Source organism: Artemia franciscana, chromosome 15, assembly GCF_032884065.1.
Source record: "Artemia franciscana chromosome 15, ASM3288406v1, whole genome shotgun sequence".
NCBI classification, from domain to species: domain Eukaryota; kingdom Metazoa; phylum Arthropoda; class Branchiopoda; order Anostraca; family Artemiidae; genus Artemia; species Artemia franciscana.
Window position 1 is genome coordinate 25816033 of NC_088877.1, and position 22180 is coordinate 25838212.

The window sequence follows — 22180 nt, forward strand, 5'->3', positions numbered from 1 at the left end:
GCACGTGAAGTTTGAATTAAGAAAGCAGGTACATGCTTAATTTTTTTTTTAGTATTTGATGGAATTCTATCCTTTTTATTTACTTCAAAACAATTTACTAAGCTACTTCTTGGTCAATTAATTTTGTGTAAGAATTCGTCTTGCTTGAACTTCGTGAGATATTGTTTAGCATAACGGTCTGGAAATAGATGGCACTTTAGTAGCTATTTTCTAGCGGACAAAAACAAGACGATATTCATGTGTTTGGTGGAAGTATTTCCAGCATCTTCAATACAGTAATTAAGTATTTTACCTAGTCTTTTCACTTTAAAGCTTTTCGAATTATAAAATTTATCTAGTTTAGGCAATCATAAAGAAACTTATTTGACCTATTGATACCCAAAGGTACTTTTTGAGTTCTTACGGGTTTTCTCTGAGGTTAGAAAAGCAAATCAAAGTCTTCTTGGTTGTGTAACCTTTTTTAAGGAAATATTTTAGCTTATGCATAAACAAATTACTTATCTCTACCAGACAAACCGCAAATCTGGACTTAAACCCAAAACTGTAGTTTCCCAGGCTGACTTTTTCAAGGGGTTTTCCAGAGCAAAATTCTATAAGATAGCGAATACAGCACATTTCGGTGCCATTGCCGAAATGAAGTTGACTGGGAAACAGGTAAGATCCTTTTTAGATAATTGTCTTTAAGACAGATTGCAGAAAAAGATATAAACATGATTGAGCACATTGATGAAGCGAAAGATGAAACGATGTCACGTTGAAATAAGACTAAACATCTTCTCAATATTTTAGATAGACAAATAAGAGCTCATGTAACTTAACTCCTATGTACTTTTTATAAATATATATTTACTGTACAATCGATATTTTTATACTATCAAAAAGTGCCTTGTTTAATTCTTTTGCGTAAACGGAGAAAATTCAAAAACTTGTTAGTCACTTTTAGCAAAGGTACTATTTAGGCGAATGATGAAATAGTTGCAAACTCAGGTGGATGCATAAATATAGAACCTGATGAGACATTGCCACATGAAGTGAAATCGGATATCTTTTAATCTTTTCTTATAAATATATCCCAGTTCAGTTGGTAGTGAGGTTTAGCATGAAAGTGATATGCAGATATTAAAATTTCTCCGTTTCTATTTTTTCCAGAAAGGAACATTTTGAATCAAAATAATGAATGTATGATCAGTATAGCTACATTTCCTTAGATGCCAAAAAACATCTTATGTTAGTGAATCCTATCGAGGTATGATGCATTTTTCCTAGTAAACAAAATCCCCCCCCAAAAAAAACGCCAACACCTCGCTCTTTACAATAAAGTTTTTTAGTACTTAAAATAAGCTTCTTATTCTATTTAAATAGCCTTTGTGTTTCAGGAGTCGTTCTTAAAGTTAAACCTCAGCGTTGGGATGAGGTACTGTGGAGGGGCCAGCCCCCTCATATACGGAATAGTTTTCTGTTTGTTTTAAATTAATGTTACTCCTTACTTTCAGTTGAATAAAACCTGTTTCGTTTATTTAATTTCTCTTAGGTTTTCAAATCATGCCGGAGATTTTTATTCCCCCTCTGTGAAAAAGTTTCTCAGAAATCTCTCTCCCAATGGAAAGTTTTCCCCATTTAGAATTTCTCCCGCGGAAAATTCTCCAGACAATTTCAACCAGCTCAAAATTTTCATCGAACGATTCCTCTGGAACATCTCAGCATGTAAAAATGAGTCGCCAAAGAGAAAGTAAGACAATTAAAAAGAATTTCGTCTATGAATTCTACCAAAATTCCTCTTGTAAAGACTTCCTTGGAAAGTTCACCCCGGAAACATTCCTGCCCATGGAAAATTATCTTCGTTAAGAATATCCCCCTTAGACAATCCTCACTGAAAAATGTCTTTATACTTCCCATTAACAGATACAATATATACATGGTGGGCAAATTTCAAGACTTACAGCCCTTTTCCCAAGGGCTATGGGGGCCATGCCGTCCACAGAGGCATAGTTATTGGAACTTCTGAAAAAATAAGCTCGTTTGAAAAAATATGACCCATTGTTTTTATATATTCTCAAACTTTTGTCAAGATAACTTTTGGGTAAAAAGTAGCTTGGGGGGGGGGGGCTAGTTTCCCACCAGTCTTTTTGGTCACTAAAATGGCACTAGAACTTAAAATTCGCCTTGGCTTGATCCGTCTCCCCATCTTCCAAGATCATGCGTTCAATACGATCATTCCTGGTAAATTAACAAATTAACTCCGTGATCTGTCTTTTGGCAAAAAAAAATCCACATTTTGGCAGAAGGGAAATTGACACCGTCACAGTAGAGTTATCTGATAAGCTCAAATAGATGGTGCAATTTTAATTAAGAATTCTTATCGTGTTGGGGGTGTTTCTCCCTTTTTTCGAATGCCAGGAAAGTTTTCTCAGGCTCGTAGCTTTTGATGAGCAACATTAAACTTAATGAGTTGGTATGACTCGATTAACTTCTGTTTTGCTTAAATTTCCCGGAGAATTTAAACTATATTTTAAAAGTTACCGGTATTATTGTTTGAAGAATATGTATTGAGGTTAAGGAAAGTCATGTAGATTAGTCTGTTATTTCCTGATTAGTCTGTTTGACTTTCGGGCTCCTATAAGTGGTTCTAGGCGTTTACCCCCCAGAAAAATACCCTGCCACGGGAGATACACACCCAGAAAATAGCCCCTCTTCGTAGAAAATATATCCCACGAAAAATACCCCCCATGGAAAATACCCCATCCCCCCTCACGTAAAATGTTCCCCGGAAAATACATCCTCGCCTTAAGGAAATTATCCCAAATATCTCATTCATATTTTTTGCGGGGAAGGTGGTCAAGGGGGTTTGGTACCAAAGAAACTTTAAAAAATGTATCGAAAACATAAAATTGATATCTACTCCCTTATGATTTATGGGAATATTTCTGGTCTACGCTGTCATTATGAGAGTAAAGAGTAAAATTAATCCCAAAAATGAGCAGAATTTACTCCGTATAGGAAGGGTACTACCCCTTCCTCATCTACACCTCCATTTTAAGGTCGCTGAAACTTCCAAAGGTGCTCATTAGACCAAGAAGTTGATATTTCAAGTCCTTTTTCTAAAAGTCGAAAGTGATTGGAGACCAACCAGCCACGCAGGAGGGTGGTATTTTCTAGAGGATATTTTTCCAGGGAAGATTTTTCGCGGGGGATAATTTCCGTTTTTTCTGCAGAGGGGAATTTTCCGCCGAAGGTATTTTCCGGGGGGGGGGGTAATTTCTTAGGGGCATTTTCTGAGGGGAGGGGGATTTTACACGGGGAGTATCTTTCGGGGGTATTTTGTAGGGGGACATTTTCTGCGGGAAGTATATACGCGGGAGGGAGAGTATTTTCAAAAATTCAGAATTCCACATTTTTGTAGACGGGAAATTGAAACCTTTAAAGTAGATTTATATGATAAGCTGAAACAGACGGTGCGATTATCATGAAGTTTATTTGTCTTTTTAAGAGTGTTTTCCCCTTTTCCAAACATCAGGCAAATTTTCGCAGGCTCATAACTTTCGATAAGTAGCATTAAATTTAATGATTTTATATATTTTGAATCAGTATAATTTTTTTCATTTATCTATTGTTATCAAAATTCTGTTGGTTTAGAGTTTCAGTTACTTTTGGACCGAATCGTTCCTGACTTCTAATTCGTTCGTACAGACTTTTTGATTGTACATTGTTATTCCCAAGAAAAGCCCGAAGTAAAGCTGTCTTTGCATAGGAATATAGACAGAAAAAATGAATTTTGGGAATTTGCATTGTTGTTGATTAGTTTTGTATTTTGAGAATATTAAAATGTTCATCTAAAACTTAAATAGAATTTTGTTAGTTATTGCAGCTCACAACACCAAGGAGTTTCTAGATAAATCAGTCTGTTATTAATGCCTGCTGTTTAATGACATTGGTGTTACTAGATTAACATTTATATTTTGATCAGATTTTCAGGAGAATTTAACTTAGATACTATAAGTTACTGATATCATCTCTCGAAAAATATGTCTCGAAGGTAACGAGCGCCTAATAGCTTGGTCTCTTATTTCCTACTGGTAACTTAATGACTTATGGGCTCCTAAAAACAACATACGTGCTTTCTTATGCTTGTTCTTGTGTTTTCAGTAAAGCACTAGTTGTGCATAATCCTACAAATACAGGGATATGTTAATAGCTAGTTGATTTAAAAAAATTTCATAAACCTATGTATTATAGGCTGATAAGTAACATTTTTTTTTGTAATATACCTGCACACATAAAAAGTCAGGGCAAGATCCAAATTTGAAATCCATATGGGCAGAAATATTTGTAAAAATGTAACGTTTGTTCTTGGAACCTAATGATTTCTCACACACACTGCTCTCTGTAATCCATATTATATCAGCTTGTTGCAATATTGGTATAGACATAAAATTCGACATTGACAGCCTTTGGTGTCATTAAATTAACGAAAGATGAGTTCAATAAGAATTACGTCTCTTTATAAAGATAAGGAATAGGCGTTAAGATAGGGTAATACCTATACTTACCTCGTATTCTTTGTCGCCTTTTAATGATCCTCCTCCACCCCCTCCTGTTTGGACTGTATTCATGAGTGGTAAATCCTGAGTCTGGGAATTGCAATAAATTTATCAGCAATATTGGTCTCTCTAAATAACCTGTAAAAGTGAATATTCTAAAAACAAACATGAAAGGATGGAAAGAATGAATAAAGGCCTCTCTGTCAGACAGACGACAAAATAAAACAAGGACACAAAAAATCACTGTATTAGCTAGCTGATTCCATTTTCTCCTTTAGTTTTATTTCTCCATTATTAGGGAGCCCAAAAAGCCATATCAATAATGTCACTAAAGCTTGTTAAAGCATCTAGTAGATAAGAAAATAATTTTAATAGACATATGTTAAATTCAAAATAATCAAAATAAAAAATTAATTTTATGTGCCTAAGAAAATTACGACAACTTCTAAAAGAGTGAACCAACAATGAATATATAGCCTTTAGCAATAACTTTAATAGACATCAGTTATATTTAGAATAATCAATACTATCAAGAAATAACATGCTCTGAGCAAAAGACAATGGCAAATTCTTTACAGTCAAATCTTTTATGCAAATGCTAACACAAATCTCTCCTCCTTCCATCCTCTCACTTCCTTGCCTAACCTCACTAGTTTGCCAAGCTGATATTTTCTTCCCACTTATCATTATTTTCCTCTCTGAATTAATTTAGTTACTTCTTTGCGCAAAGGTGCGGAATTATTGGAATTCCTAATTTTCTGAATTTAACGAAGAGCTCTGCCATTAGAACAACGAATTCAAAGATTATATAACTTTAACCAAGTTTTTTTTTTTTATTAAACCTAAAAATAAAAGTAAAAGAAATATTTCTTTTTAATCAATCATATAAGAAAAAAAGGTCTAAAAGTCCCATCTAAGGTCCCAGACGAGTGGCATTTCTGCACTGAAGAAGGTAGTGAATTCCAGACCTGTTGACAAGTTATGTGGGGATTGAAATCTGATCGGATAGTAGGGGTAGGCGGAATGTAGATATTATTTGAAGAACGAAGGCTATAAGGAGCTGAATCAGAAATAAACATAGGAGTTTTCCGAAGAGATTTTGGACGGTCGCCGTGAAGTTGATCAAAGACAAAAGAAGCACAAGAAATAATGTAAATAGACCGTAGACTTAAGAGCTGTGTTGGTGAAGAACGGTTGGTGTCCATAACCAGACGCCGTGCTTTATTATATATGACGGAAAGTGACCGCAGCGTTGACGGAAAAGTAGACATCCATACAATGGGGCAATAAGAAACATATGACTGGACAAGACAGAAAGAAAGAAGTTTCAGAATAGATCCAGGAAATGTGTATCTAAGTTTTCAAATGATACCCAAACTCCGTGAGACCTTAATCCTAATCATGGCTACATGGTTTTCTGAATGAAAGGTTCTCATCAAGCAGGATACCAAGAAACTGGACCGCCCGATTCTCTGGTCTACACAAGGAGCCTTGTGACACCTGAAGGTGTGTAAGCTAAGGGAAAGCTATACCAATTCGAGAAAAAATAAGAAAATGTGATTTACCAACATTCAAGACCAAGTATTTGGCATTAAACCATAACATAGCTCTCTCAAATAATGCCACAAGGTTAGACTTGATATCACATTCCGTCTTCCCAAGGGTCCCAAGAGTGGTATCATCAGCAAAAGCAACAACAAAATCTTCATTAGAAGAAGTATTGGAACACGACTGAGCATCAGGCTGACACAGCTTGCAACATGCCAGAGGCCTGGTGTTTTTGCATCGGACCAAACTAACTCAACAAATAATTCAAGCAATACTTTTTTCTTATCAAAACTCAAAAAGTGTCCGGTCTTCCACAGACTCACTAAACAAAAAAAGAAAGAAAAACAGTCAGTCATGTAATCCAGTCCATAGAATTGCCCCGGCCATTTCCTTGCCTTCGCTGTCGTTGCGTTTGAATCAGGCTACTAATATCTGGTGGGATTTCATCAAACAAAAACATTTCCACTGGCCCTTCCTTAAGGCGGCGAATACATAGAGATGGTGGTATGGATCTCGCAATCCAAGTTTCAAAACCTGTTTTTTCACGAATACTGGAGGATAGCTAAAAGTTTTTTTCGAACTTCTCGAACAGACGGGGGAAAATCATCGGATAGAAAAACATTCTGATTGCCCATGATATTTTTTACACGAAGATTTCGAGCCTGTTTTAGAACTGCCACTTCAGCTCCCTGTTCTCCATGATAGCCTTTATCAGCTTTTTTTCAGGCTTAACATCAGCTATCGTGTATTTGGGTACCTCATGGATTCCAAGGCATGACGAAATTATACTATCGAAAATCGCCTTAGCGTTTACAGTATCAATCGCTGTCATTTTCCATACTAGAATATTTTTTATCAGTTTCTTTACTTTCCAGCTTCATCATTGTATGCCTTAGGCTAGATAACTGCGATTTCAGTACAGAATTTTCATCAATCAGCACAGAAATGTGGTTCTTCAAATCATAGGTTTCTACCTCAAGGCTGATCACTTTAGGCTTAATACCTTCCAACTCCAATTTTGAATCCAATACAGAATCTTCAATCTTAGAAATCCTTTGATCTAATCCTTTAAAATTAACATTCAGCTCATTTAACGTAGTTGAATTTTCTTTAACAGTCTGTAAAAATAGACTCAAACTGTCAGCTAGTGATTTCTATGAGATTCCTTCCATAGGACTGGATGTGAGAAAAAACTCGTCAGATTTTTCCTTCTTCCTCTTTCCTCCCATTATACAAAATAGTAATTGAACTCCAAGAAAAAATAGACTGTAGAAATATACTACCACATAAAACTCCTTTAATTACTCACTTTGCATAATATTGGCATCTGAATCTATCCAAAAAATTTCAACAGCAAATTAACCTTGCTGAACACTAAACGAACGGTCCGACGCAAAGTAGGAGTATTTACCTCGAATACATTCTTGTTTTATCAGAACTTTGTGAGAGTAAATCCGGTTTAAGATGTTCACTGAATGAATGCTATATGTGAACTGACGTGCTACTACTGAAACGAAAGTTTCACATCTAGTTTCTATTTTATACAGAGCTCGATATACAATTTAATATACTTTGTGCTAAGTATTTCATACAACCAAATCAATCTAACATGCCCATGGAAGTACATGTTTACAGGGATTAACTGAATCGTTATAGACCCACCAATGAAACTGAATTGACAAGCTAAGTCTCGGCTAATAGAAAAAAGTTATTTTATATGTCATCAGTATGATGATACCCAAGGATTTGGATTAAATTTGGGCATGCTAAATTTCGCAGCCAGGTGTTTGCAACGTCTTCAACGTCTTCCCTAGCCTCAATTAAATAAAAAAAATCGCATGAGAATAAAGGGGTGATGTTAAAGAAAACTTAAACAGAAATCATCTTGAACATTAAGGGCACTCCTACCCTCTACTCCTAATTCCCTACGCTAAAGTTTAACTTTTATCTGACAATACTTGCACCAATTATTATTGTAGCCATTTATAATTGTTCATGCTGAAGTTGTCAGTTTTGAAAGGTAATAGGTAAATTTTAATTACTAAATGGTTATTTTGCATTTTCACGTTCTATTACTAACGGAGAAGCGCCATTTAAACTTTAGAACGAAGGGAGGAGGTAGGGCAAGTCAAGGTTGCAAAGACCCTCCCATTCCTGATACTTTTGACCGTTCTGAGTTTTAGTGACAGGCTTTATTTTCATGCAAAACTGTGTTACTTTTTACAAGTTGTTGTACTTTTTTAATTGGTTTATGGAAAGTACATTGCAGACCATATAATGCTGTGCTTTTAGAATGTAATGGACTATAAGCTTTTTTGTAAATTGTAATGTCCTATCTTTATTAATGTGCAGATGCAAGGCATAGTCACTTACAAATAGATTGAAAAACGGTGTAAGGTTTGAAAATAACTACCTCCAGCCCATCCTGTTTGGGTGATACCAGGGTACTCTATGATTACTGGTTTTGGGTCACCTTGCTATTAGAGGACGTAGAAAGTAGAAAGTGACGATTAGTCGAGGCCTTCATAAGGATACTAAACTGACGGGAACATCTATGGAAGATCTTCGGCCACAAGCTCTTCAGAGGTTGTTGTGAAGACCGTGGCACTTCTGGCTTCTCTTACCCCGGGGAAAATCTTGATTAGCGACCCCCTCCCCTTTCTCCCAGAATTTTCGTCATTTTCATTTATTAAAAGGAAACTTCCTCTTATTTAAATCTGACTTTTCTTACTTTAGCCTCAGCAAAATTATTAACTATCTCTTCCAAATTGATCGTTTCTAATGCTTCACGTTCTGTGCCCAATAACTTTAAATTTATTTAGTCACTCCTAGCCAACAGTCGATTTGACTAAGGCCCATAGTTGATCTGACCTTTCTTTCTAATTGACAGAAGGGCTGGCCCCCAGGACCTTCGTGCCCCTTGACTTTCCAGATGGTGACCCATCTTGCCCCCCCAATAAAATTCTGGAGCTACGCCCCTGATTGTATTGATCACTTTGGAAAGACTTCAATTTCTTATAGTTATGAAACATAAAGCCGTCAAATATATTGGTTTTTGGTATTCAAAATTAAAGTAAAATATCAATATCACTCACTAACGTTCAACACTTACAGTCTTTCTCTTTAACGCCTAACGCTAGAAATTCTTTTTTGATTTTCTTAAGCTTAGTATTTTTACTTTAACAAAGTTCTTTGAAAATACTTCAAATTTTATAATCACTGAGTCTTAAGGCATTAAATATATCAGCATTTGATAACCAAGTTCAAAAATATCGATATTGTTCAATAATGTCCGTCCAACACCTCGGCATTGTTCAATAGAACTGAATGCTAGCTGTTCCTATCTTATTTTTTATGAGTAGACTATTGTCCTGCGTATTTTTTGTTAGAGCTAAGAAGATGACACTCCCTTTTGTATAAAGAATAATTTTTGTTCAAATAGGTTTCAAAGCTATTCCTTACTTTCAGTTGAAAATTTGGTCTTTTTAACATTTAATATCCGATTGTTGAAACCACAGTTAATTGCAGTTAAAAAAAATGGATCAGTAATTGTAAATTGACTCGTATAGTCCTACATTTTAAGTTTAAATTTGCTGAAAACAAAGTTCCTAGTACCGTTTACAAAGCCTCCAGAGAAATTTCGTGCCGGGGCTCATGATGACGCACCTCGCCCTTTCCCCGTCTTTCCTGGCATACATGGGAATGTAGTATTTTATGCTGCATAGAGAAATATTTTAATTAATTTCTATTTCTCCTAACTCTTTCTACATTTTTCTGAAGGGTCATAGAGAGTATGCACTTTGGCATCAAAATGTGCTCCTTTAGGAATCCATCCTCACCTACACAATGACTAACCCCTTCATTATAGCTGAAAAACCCAATTACACATCACCAAACGTAGTTTAATTAAATATAGAGTGGCATTACTTCCTCAGTAACAGGAAGCCTAAATTACAGTCTATTAGCATTTTTGAATCTATTGGCTTCTTAGAGTCTTAAATTGCTTTCAAATTTGTCCTATTCAGGGCAAAATTGTAGTTTGGAGCCCTAAAGTGACAGAAATGGCGTAGTCACTTAATAAGGAACCTTGAACTTACGTTCGAATGAGCTCTCTCCCTATTTTCTAGAACTTTGGGTTTTGATACGATCAACCCTGGAAAAAAAGCAAATGAACAAGCATCGACGATCTTTCATCTGGAAAAAAAGTAAAACTCCACATTTTATAGATTGGAGCTTGAAATCTCTACAGTATGGATCTCTGATATAATGAATCTAATTAAGGGATTTTCAATAATATCACATATTTTGTCGGAGGTGTTCGCCCCTTTTTCGAAAAATCAGGCGAATTCTCTCGGATCCTGGGCTTTTGTTGAGGGACAGTAAACTGAATGCATTTTATAAATGGCAGACAGTAACAACGGCAATCAAAGGGATAAAATTAACCCTTGACTGGGCTGCCCACTTAATTCAACAATCTGTCTTGGCTTTTTTCTACAATTGGCCATGACTTTGACTTTTCCCACAACTATTCCCTCTTTTTTAAATTCAAAATTTTGAATCAACAGAAAAATGCAATTCTGTTGATGGGTCAGTTGTCGGCAAAATTCAGTTTTTAGTTTCGGTTCATAGTGGCCCAAATCATTCCTTACTTACAGTTCGTTACCACGAACTGTTTGATAAACATGAAAAATAGTTGTTCTTTTTATTTGAGATTTTTTTTTCTAAATGTATTTTAAAAAAAGCTTATTCCCAAGAAAATGTATCCTAAAATATATTCCTATGCCCCTCACCCACCACTGCTATTCTGACGTCTTCCCCCCCCCCTGGAGCATCTTCTACGTGTGCGCTTGAAATAATGATGTTCTTAATGCAACAAAATTCGTTTTTTGAGCTTTTAGCATTGACTTAAGAGCAGGGGATGAACTGTACTATTTAAAAAAACAACAACAAAAAAACAAAAAACAAAACAAAAAACAACAAAGCTTGTATACAAAGGAAGAGTTTTTTTTCGTTGAATTTTATATTCAATTTTTTTTTAACGCTATATAGAGAAGAGACCTGGGGCGAGTGTATTGACCAGGGCCTGGTCATGGTTCTCGGTGGCTATAATCATGACAACTTACGAATAATCTATATTGAGCTTTTTTATGTAAATTTCTGTTGAATAAGTAAATTCCAGACTATAACTTTACCTAACTGTTTTCGATTTCAAATAAAATTGCATATCCATGAGTAAAAAATTCATATAATTAACTATTGATATTACGGCTGGTGAGAATAATGAGTTTCGGTTACATTTTGATGTTATTTGGTACACATTTTTTAGTTGACTATAAAAATGTAACTGCACTTACTTCCTAAAGTTTCGTCCCAAAATAAAAATCCTTTGTTAAGGAACAAGGATATGCCAAGTGGAGAATGAACTGCGACTACGCTATTCCTTTAGCTTTCTACTTACTAAGAATGGAATCCACGTAGAGGAGTTGAGTTTTCAATTTCGATAAATGGAGCAGACTCTTATAGGAAAAACAGAAAATACAAGATATATAGACAAAATTAAGGAGTTTGAAAATAAGACAATACTTCAGTACACATACAAAAAATAGCAGATTTTTAAATAAAGACAGCATAGTATTTTACAGACAATAATATTATACGTCAACCAACTGTATTTTAAACATACTGGGTTTTCATTTCTATACTAGCAACAATAGAACAAAAAATAATATCATAAAGCCAATCAAATTAAGACTACAGCTACCCATTTCCTCTGAAGCTTCAAACAAACTAATAACAATGAGTTTTATTGAAAACTGAAACTGAATTATTGAAAACTTTTATTTTTTATTCAAACTGAAGCTTCAAACTAAAAAACGAGCTTCCTCTGAAGCTTCAAACAAACTAATAACAATGAGTTTTATTGAAAACTGAAACTGGATTATTGAAAACTTTTATTTTTTATTCAAACTGAAGCTTCAAACTAAAAAACGAGCTTCCTCTGAAGCTTCAAACAAACTAATAACAATGAGTTTTATTGAAAACTATTTGTTATGAAAGCGTTGACGAAAACAGAAGAAGAAAATCACCATAGCAATCACGATTACTTGAAAACATTAATGAAAGCAGATTGATTGTTTATGTATAATGGTCTTATTTCCAAAGATTCATACATTTTCAATGTTTTAAGTATTGTAGGAAAATTTTTTAAAACATATTTCGATTTCAGTAAAGAAAACATGACACTCTAATCTTTAAAGAGTCTAGGGGGTAGTAACCCTATCCCAGAAAGTGGTAATTTATATATACTTTGAGTATAATTTGATCATTCATTTCAATTTCTTTTTGTCTTAGGATCCATTTATTCATCTATAATAGTACCTGTAATTTTTATGTTTAAGATAATTATTTTAATTAATTTCCCTCGTTTGAGCTTGTTCCCTTAATTTTCTGTCTAATGTGTCTTCTACGTTGCCTAAAAGATTACGGCAAATTAGAGTAAATAAAGATTGAATTTTAAGTACTTAGAATCGATATAGCTACATATTCTTTTCAAAATTTACTGCCTTCAAATAATTTTCCGTGATCCACTGTAATCACTCTGAAAGTTTCCCACCAATCACAGAAAACAAGATTTGAAGCATTTTTGGGGATTACGGATCGTTAGAGATAATTTTTTTTTTCCTCAGAAGTTTGTTTCGCCAGGTCTATATATACATGCCTACCCAGTTGCTGGTCGATTAGAGACGAAATAAATTCGGATTTATTTTCGGCGTCCCAGCTTTTTTCTTCATTAAGGTCCACCTGTTTCTGTCTACATGGCCTGTAAGTCTAAGCAAATCTGAGAAAAGAGATTTTTTGGCCCAATTTCTGGTATCAGTTATTACAGACAAAACAAATTTCGAGCCCATTTTCGGGAGTCAACACCCGAATAAGTTTCGAATTTATTTTCTTCATATGAGTCTACTTGTTTAGGAAAATTTTGAATTTCATTTTCAAGCTGATTGGCAACAAAATTTAAACTTAAAAAAAGCCTCCCTTTGTTCGTCCAAAGTTTTAAGTAGTTTGGTCTGGTTTTACTATTTAGATAGCCAGGATGCATACCGTCTTAGGATTTACCTCTACCCCTCCTCCCAAGTCCTAATTTGAGGTTAACTTGGTCCCTTAAATTTCTTTTAAGATTTCAGTTCAGTTCCCAAAGATGTCCCGGAGATAATACATATACACTGCTATGATAACCTGGGTTTGCATGACTTCTTCCGTCCACCTTCCTACTTCAGTGGTGTAAATTTTAGTCCAACAGGGTTTCATAGTGCAAAAAATTTAACCCCAATGTAGACTAGATCTTTAGAAAGCTCGTTTTCGCCCATACTGGGTTTCGAGGCTAAATACCCCCTCTTAATAATCCATGAAAGATTCAAATAATTTGAATCAAATTAGTCCCAAAAAGCTGTTTACAAAACATGGTAGATACACTGTCTTTACCACCTGTCAACAAATAACGTCCTTTGAATTACATCCTTTGGTCCTTTTAGCGTTCTTTGATCAAAACAGTTTTATAGTGTAAACACTTTTAGATGGATTGTAGAAAATAAATTCCTATTCTCCTCCAGTGCCCCCTCTCCCCAAGTAAAAATTAGAAGTTTGTTTTTTTGATTAGTACTTACTACTTAAAAATCAATAAATTTTAATTCCCACTCAGGATTACAGTACAAAAACCTTTAAGCAGATCGCAAGTCATAACATTTACAGCCCCCCTCTTACACAAATCTTAAAGCATTCCCTCCAGTCCTTTCTCCTATCCTGCCCGAAAGTTTCAACTCGGTCCCCTGAGCTGTTTTGATAGCTTTGATTCACTTAGTGTCAAGTGATTTGGTTTTCTACTTAGGTCATGGTTCATCTTTTATTGCTCTTCCCCCTCCAGAACCCTCCGCGAAAGTTTCAAATTGTCACCTCAATCTGTTCCCAAAATGTTGTAGAAATGCCATTTTTATAACCTGACAAAACATTACGACTTTCATTTTACTCACTACTTATTTGTGCAGTATGTCCAAGTCCAATAGAAGCTAATAGCTCAAAAACATTCCGGAAAATCAATGAAAAAATATTTAGACCCTCCCCCAAAACCCGATATTTGAATTCCCCCTTGCCCCTTTCCTTTACCCAATAGTACCTGAAGGTTTCAAATTCATCGACTAGCCCATTCCTGAGAGATTGCAGTTATGATATTTTGATGCTCTGGATACACACACTGTCTTTCGATTCATCTCTCTGTCCATCTCACCTGCATCTATCAAGTGAAAATTTGAGATCAAATTGAACATACCCAACACTCTCTGAAGGTGCTTGGTGGACTCCAACTCGAGTCCACAAAACGTCTTTTGATTTACTTTGGTACACATGCCATTTTAAGCTGTACTCTTGTGAGCTCTAGGTGCTTACCACCCCTGCGGAAAATACCCGCTGAGAAAAAAGAAAGAACCCAGAAATGTCTCCCGAAAAACCCCCCAAATTCCATCCCCACTCAAAGGAAATTATTCTCAAGAAATTTCTCCCATCTGAAAATTCCCCCAGAAAATCCCCAACCCCCTTCAGAAAACTCCGACACAAAAATTGTCCATATATTTCCCAATAACAAATATTATCTTTAATTATTGGATAAATTACTAAATTAAAAAGGCACTTAAACTTCTACAATGGGGCTCTCTGATTGTTTTGTAGTTAGGGAGAGAGGGAGATACCTCGAAGGGTGCATTTTAATAACAAAACATCCCAGCTCTCATGGAGCCTTCAGATAAATACAGAATCAGTTCTAACGGGAGGGTGGATAGTAGTAGTTGGCACTCATCTTTAAACTAATTACAGTTCTCAAGTCTTACAAAGACATTTATTGTCAAAAAACAAATTTTAAACGACTACTCAAAGGTCAAGACGTTAATGAAACACTAAATGAAAAACAAAACTGTAAGTCAATCTTGGAAAGAACAAAAGCCCCCAAATCCGTCAAAAATGATGAAAACTCGATGAAAATTTTGACACTTGGAATTCAGAATGAGAGAAAACGTTTTGCTGCAGGTTTTAATTCGTCCAGTATGCTAAAGATATCGTCCTGTCATTATTTTACAAGCCATTAGCGTCATTAGTTCCTTTTCCACTAAAAACAAAGAGACAAAGGAGTCGTAAATTGTAAGTCGTAAGTCGTAAACTGAACAATACTTGAACGGGAACCCTACAATAAGTTTTAAATGGACCTTAGGGGTTGATTTTTTAACCTCTGTGTAAAAAAGAATCTTGCAAAACTATAGTATAGTAGTCTATCACAGTCACCGCTCAACTGGTGTATGTCTAACTGAACCCTAGTGCAATCAAATCTTTTGCAATTGAACCCAATATAGCTGAACCCTCGTGTATCTGACCCCAGGAACAACTCAACCATGTATAACTCAACCCCCTTGCAACTGAAATATCGCGTAACTGAACCCTTCCTGCAACTGAAACCCCATGCCAATCGACCCAGTTTAACTGAATCCCCATGCAACTGAACCATCGTTCAACTGAACCCCCCTTTAACTTGACCCCCGTTCAACACCACCGACATGCAACTCAGCCCCATTTAACTAAACCCTCGTACAACTGAACCCTTGTTCGACTGAACCGTCGTTCAACTGAGTCCCCAAATGAATCAACCCCCGTTTAACCCTATCCCTATTTAAATCATGCCCTGTTTGACTCAACTTAACCCAAAGTTTAAGAATATATTTGAACTAGCGCTAATTAGAAACTAATAATTTGCTTCTTGCTTCGTTCCCAGTTTCTAGCTTATATTACCCATTTGGGTAACCCTATGACTTTTTCAAATTGAAAGAAAACTTTCAGATATGAATCACTAAAATCGTAACCCGATAAAGTATTTTTCCTTTGTTTCATTGCAAAATATGAGCGTTTCAATTAGTGTGAAACCAATTTAGAAGTGAAATTACAAATGAAACATCTGATTTGAACTCGGCTCACTAAGCTCTTTCAGTTTCATTTTTAAAGTTTTGTAAAAGGATTTTGTTTGGGTCATTCCACATAAGATCAATCGTGAAATGAAACCCGCATTTACGGGGCGAACGAAATAAGTAGTGATAGCAAAACGATTTTTATGAGACCCATAGCCACTGCTCTTTTCTTCCTTTAATGACTTAAGATGACGAAGAAGGTTTAACGGCGCTTCCCTCAGGTCAAAACGCAGGTGCATATTACGTAGAAGGGGGTGTTTTCTAAGAGACGTAGGTTTGAATTACGTAATAGGGAGACTACTTTGATTGTTACATAATAGGGTTTAGTTGTTACATCGTAGTTTTATGATTTTTATGAAATAGGCTATGTTAGAGCTCACTAATCAAGCAGAGGAGTTTTATTAAGACATTTTTCAAGACGTTTCAAGACATTTTAAGATGTTTTTTAAGACATTCTTATTCAAAACGTTTTTTAAGAACTTTTTCTTCAAGACGTTTTTAAAGAAAAATTGAAGAAGAAGTATTTATAATCTAAACATTTTTCCAGATTAAGATTCGAATATAAGACCAGAAAATTACCCCAATGACCAGACCAGAGCCTTAACCATTCGGACCAGCAAACTATTCATAATACGTCGATTCGAGGAAAACTTTCTAGATGATAAACTATTGCACACAAGGAGAACAGCCTGTCCCGCACACTAGAAAAAATCAAGTAATTCGTCTGTTTCAAACCCTTTCCACATGAGAGCACAAGCATCCCAATGCTATCGATTTTTAGTCTACAAAATATACCTGCCTATTACAACGTTATTAGTTTCCTAATGTGATCTAGACAGGTTGAGTTAGCTACTCAATTAATGAGATGCTACGTAGCATTGGCTTTATGTATTTCATTGCGTACGTGATAATGTATTGAAGTCTTATCCTGGAACAAAATCTCTAAATAATTAAGGCTTTTATTATACATAAACCTTTTATTAATACCAAATTTACAAGCTTTATTAAAACACAGAAAAAGTAATTAAAATACAACAAAAAAAACGTGATAAAAGCTTATAAAGGAATATTTATCAAACAGTACGTGGTAACGAACTGTAGTAAGGAGCGACCTGGCTCAATAGTAACCGGGACTCTAAAAACAGAATTTTGATACCTACAGTTACATCAAAAGAATCCCATTTTAATTATTATTTTAAATATATAAGTTCCATCAAGTTTAGTCTCACCCATGAGAAGTTACGAGCCTGAGAAAATTTGCCTTATTTTAGAAAATAGTGGAAAACACCCTATAAAAGTAATAGAATCTTAACAAAAATCACAGCAACAGATTCAACGTATCAGAGAACACTACTTTAGAAGTAAAACGCTCCTATCTACAAAAATGTGGAATTTTGTATTTTTTCCAGAAGGCAGATCGCGGATGCGTGTTTATTTGTTTTTTTTTTTTTTTTCAGGAGTGATCACACCAACCCAGTGGTCTTAAAATGTCACGAGACGAATCATTCTAACGGAAATTAAAAGTTCCAGTGCCCTTTTTAAGTGAGCAAATGAACTGGAGGGCACCGTGGCCCCCTTCCGCACACATTCTTCCCCATATTTTGAGATAGCCATTTTGTTTCCTTGAAGCGGGCACAGGTTTTTCTAGAGTTATTTAAAAAAAACACTGAGAAAATAAAAAAAATATTTCAACTGGAAGTAATTAGCGGCATTAAAACTTAAAACGAACATACAATATTACGTACATAAGGCGGCTTGTCCCCTCCACAATACCTTCCTCTTTACGCTAAAGTATTTTTAGTAATTTCAACTATTTATTCTATAGTCTTTGTGATACAGGGGTCATTCTTAAGGATTTGGGACAAAAATCAAGTTTTAGAGTAAAGAGCGAGTTATTGACGAGGGAGCAAACTCTCCCATATACTTTATAAAAATACACAAATATAGAAATCCGTTACGTAAGTTAATTCGTAAGTTACGTATGTGTATTACTGACAAAAACGTTCGTGAAAAAAAGTTGCATTTTTAAGTAACCAAAAACAGGAGGGCAACTAGGCGTTCCACCCCCACTCCTTTCTTAGCAAAATAGTCCAATCAAAACTATGAGAAAGCCATTTAGCAAAAAAATAACATGTAAATTTTGTTTTATTTATTCATGTGCTGTGAGCCAAAATCAAAACATGCCTCAATTCAAAACCGTTCAGAAACTAAATAAAAAAAAAGTTTCCTTAAATGCAAGTAAGGAATGACATTACAACTTAAAACGAACAGAAATTATTCCGTATATGAAAGGGGTTGTCCCCTCCTCAACGCCTCACTCTTTACGCTAAAGTTTTTATTGTTTTAAAAAGTAGAGTTGTGACAAAGAGTCAAACTTGTGACAAAAAAAGTTGTGACAAAGAGAGCGAGGCGCTAAGGATGGAACAACCCCTTTCATAGACAGAATAATTCCTGTTCGTTTTAAGTTTTAATGTCGCTCCTTACTAGCAGTTAAGAAAACTTTTTTTCATTTAATAATCAAAGAGTCATGAATTAAAGAAAGGAGGGAACCCCAGAAACCATTTCCAGAGAGTGGGTTGTAATTAGAGATAGTTTTAAGCCATATTATGAGGTATTTTTGAGAGGTCTTAATGAAAATGCAGCATTTTCACATTTGGGTATTTCTTAGAGCTTTTAATGGAAGTGCCCCTTACCTTTAGCCAAGACTATACATATTTCACGCCATCGTGACAATATGTGGCTAGCCCCACCCAGCAAGTAATTCTAGAAGGGGGAGGGGTTGTTAATAGAGTTATAGTTTTACTTACATTTTAGTTAACATTCTTACAAAACTTTTAGAAGCAAAAATAGATATTTTTTTATTATTTGCTTTAAGAAAGATCACGGATGTGTATGTGCTGTGGGAGAGTTTTTTTTTGGCTAAAATAAATGTTTATGTTAACCGTTTACTTTGTAGGACTACTTACACCTTTTAAAAACGAATGCACCACCGTATGATATCACTGCCTCAGAGATTCGAGGCTCAATATACGTATAGTTTTTAAATAATTTTTAACTATTTGAATATCTCAGAAATTTCACGCTATAGCACTTCGGCCTTCTTTTGGCTCGAATTCTTGTTTTGCACCACAAAATGGCTAAAAACACCACTTTGCTTTGGGACAGTCTGTTTTTGGCTAAATAGATGTCGTCTTTAGCCGTTTATTTTGTAGGACAACCTGCAACTTTAAAAACGTATGTTCTACTGCTGGCATTACTACCTGTGAAGCTCGAGGCTCAATATGCGTGTAGTTTTTTAATAATTCTAAATCAGTTGACTATCTCAGAATTTTCAGGCAATAGCAAGTTGGACTTCTTTTTGGCTAGAATTGTTTTTTTGCACCACAAAATTGCTGAAAACGCAGCTTTGCTTTAGAACAGTCTTTTAGCTAAATAAGTGTCTACCTGCATCGTTCAAAAACGAATGCACCACCGTATGGCATTACCGCCTCTGAAACTTGAGGTAAAATATTCGTATAGTGTTTTAATATTTCTAAATCGTTTGACAATATCATAATTTTTAAACAATATCATTATGGCTTTCTTTTGGCTAGAATAGTTGTTTTGTACCACAGAATGGCTGAAAACACCACTTCTCTGTGGGACAGCCTTTTTTAGCCAAATAAATGTCTATCTTAACTGATAGTTTTGTAGGACTAGATGCAGGTTTTGAAAATCAATGAACTACCCAACGGCATTATTGCCTCTGAAACTTGAGGTCAAACAGGCGTATTGTTTTTCAATACTCTTAAATCAATTGACTTTCCAGGAATTTTCAAAAAAAAAAATTTTGGCCTTCTTTTGGCTAGAATTTTTGTTTCATACCACAAAATGGCTGAAAACACTGCTCTGCTGTGGGACAGTCTTCTTGTCTAAAATAAATGTCTTTTTTGTCGTTTATTTTGTAGGACTAGCTGGATCTTTAAAAATAGAATGCACTACCGCACGAAACTAATGCCACTGAAACTCGAGGCACCATATGCGTATAGATTTTCGAAAACTTTAAATCAATTAAACATCTAAGAAATTTCACACAATAGTATTCTGACCTCCTTTTGGCTAAAATTGTTGTTTTGCACCACAGAATGGCTCAAAACGCCGCTTTACTGTGGGACAGTCCTTTTGGCTAAAATAAACGTCTATGCTAACCGTTTGTTTTGTAGGACTACCTGCACCCTTAGAAACAAATGCTCCACCGGATGGCCTTACTGCCTCTGAAATAGGAGGCTCAATATGCGTATATCTTTTCGAATCAATTGACTATCTCAGAATTTTCAAACAAGGTAAATGTATGTCGATTTTTTTCTTCGTGAAACTTATTGTATGTTAATGTTTTCTTAATGAAACTTCTTGTATTTGATTCTATCTGCATGAAAGTTGTTTTATGTTCATTTTTTTCAACCTGTCTAGATCAGGTTAGGAATTTAATAACGTTGTAATAGCCAGGTGCATCTAATAGACCCAAAACCAATAGTATTGGAATCTTCTGCTCTCTAGTGGAAAGGGTTGGAAATAGGCGAATCATTTAATCGTTTTAGTAGGCAGGATGGGAGGTCCCCTTGCGTGCAATAAGTTATCATGTAGAAAGTACTCCTTGAATCAAAATATAATGAATAGTTTGCTGGTCCAGATGGTTAAGGCTCTGGTCTGGTCATCAGGGGAAATCAAATAAAAACTATGACGTAACAACCAAAACCCTATTATGTAACAACCAAAAAGAAACTCCCCCTATTACGTAATTAGCACCTACATCTCTTAAAAAACACCCCTATTGTGTAATATGCACCTGTGTCTTGCCCTGAGGAGATTCCCGTTAAACCTTTCTTCGTCATCTTAAACCATTAAAGGAAGAAAAGAATAGTGTCTATGGGTCTTGTAAAAATCATTATGCTGTCATTACTTAAATAAAAAAATCATTCCAACAACTTTGGATGCTTACCTTTTTCAACGTCCCTACGATGTTCCTGTGAAAAAAGAAGACATATCCGTGTTCAACTGAATGGGGGTTCAAGTTAAATTATTAAATTGGACAGAAGTTGCACGGGGTTCAGATAAAGTTGGGTTGAGATGTACAGGGACGAAGTTGAGTGAGGATATGGAGGTGCCTTAAATGGGATTGAGTTGATAGGGATTAAGTTAAACCAAGGTTGAATTATGTGAGTTTGAATCAAATGGTAGTGGAGTTAAAATAGGAGTCGAGTTGAACGGAATTGAGTTTCATGCACACCGAGTGGTACTACAGTGCCATGTTGCTCTAAAATCCCTCAAGGAACTCTCGTTTTTAGTGGATGAGACTCTAATAGGCAAAAACGTGTTGGTGTTTTTGTGTTTCTTTATGTGGTTGAGAAAGGGGAATGTTCTCATAAACCAATTAGTATGCTTTGCTTCTGAAACCATTTATTTAGTGTTCAATAATTATTTGTTACTATTCCTGATTTCTTAGAATATTCGTGTAAATGCAAATTTAAAGTCAATCAAAAAGTTCAAAACCGACATGGATACCACCAGAGGGCTAATTTGACAGTCCATATACATACAAATCTTTAAGTTAGCCAACCAGCCAACCAGTATTATAATTTTAGGAGCCCAGCTGGACATAAGAAAACATGTTAAGAAAACAATTCTTGCTCCATAATATGCAGAACAATCATAGTTAAAACATTTGCACGGTAGGAAGCTTTATCTTCACTTCTTTCCTTGTTTTTCTAAGAAACACGCGAATCTCTTAGAACCTATATATTTACAAAGTATATACCCCACTCTCCTGATATGCAAACATATACCCGGAATTGCATCCTGAATCTAAATATAACATTCATTTGCATCAAAAATGAACTTTAAACCCATATTAGCCATATGGTGGATATCCAACGGACTAGTACAACTATATTCCAACACTGCAAGTTTGAATTCCCGACTAGTCGTTAAACGGCATTTTACCGTTTTCAAAAGAATTGGAATACTGAGATAAATCTTTATTTTCTGCTCCAATTTAGTAGAACCAATTAAAATAAGTAAGCTGACCAGGTATCCGTTTGATACCTAGGTTTTAACTAT

At 35.3% G+C, this 22180-nt stretch overlaps 2 protein-coding genes across 4 annotated transcripts in view; one reads left to right on the forward strand and one right to left on the reverse strand.

Moving 5' to 3' along the window:
• Window positions 1-22180, reverse strand: part of LOC136036251 (inactive dipeptidyl peptidase 10-like) — a 209248-nt gene that overhangs the window by 170855 nt on the left and 16213 nt on the right. Inside the window, exons 1-2 of one of the 2 annotated variants that reach the window (XM_065718368.1) lie at window positions 11441-11545; window positions 4548-4676 (exon numbers count right to left, since the gene is read on the reverse strand). In XM_065718368.1, coding sequence (XP_065574440.1) covers window positions 4548-4610 — 63 coding nt within the window. In that variant the 5' untranslated portion in view covers window positions 4611-4676; window positions 11441-11545. Of the gene's footprint in view, window positions 1-4547; window positions 4677-11440; window positions 11546-22180 lie in introns of those variants that run through there. The other variant, XM_065718370.1, reaches the window with a different exon arrangement.
• LOC136036253 (CD209 antigen-like protein E) overlaps window positions 1-22180 on the forward strand; it is a 51618-nt gene that overhangs the window by 20742 nt on the left and 8696 nt on the right. The window contains exon 2 of one of the 2 annotated variants that reach the window (XM_065718373.1): window positions 20287-20406. The exons of the other annotated variant lie outside the window; for it this stretch is intronic. Coding sequence (XP_065574445.1) covers window positions 20287-20406 — 120 coding nt within the window. The remainder of the gene's footprint in view (window positions 1-20286; window positions 20407-22180) is intronic. 2 annotated transcript variants of the gene reach the window in all.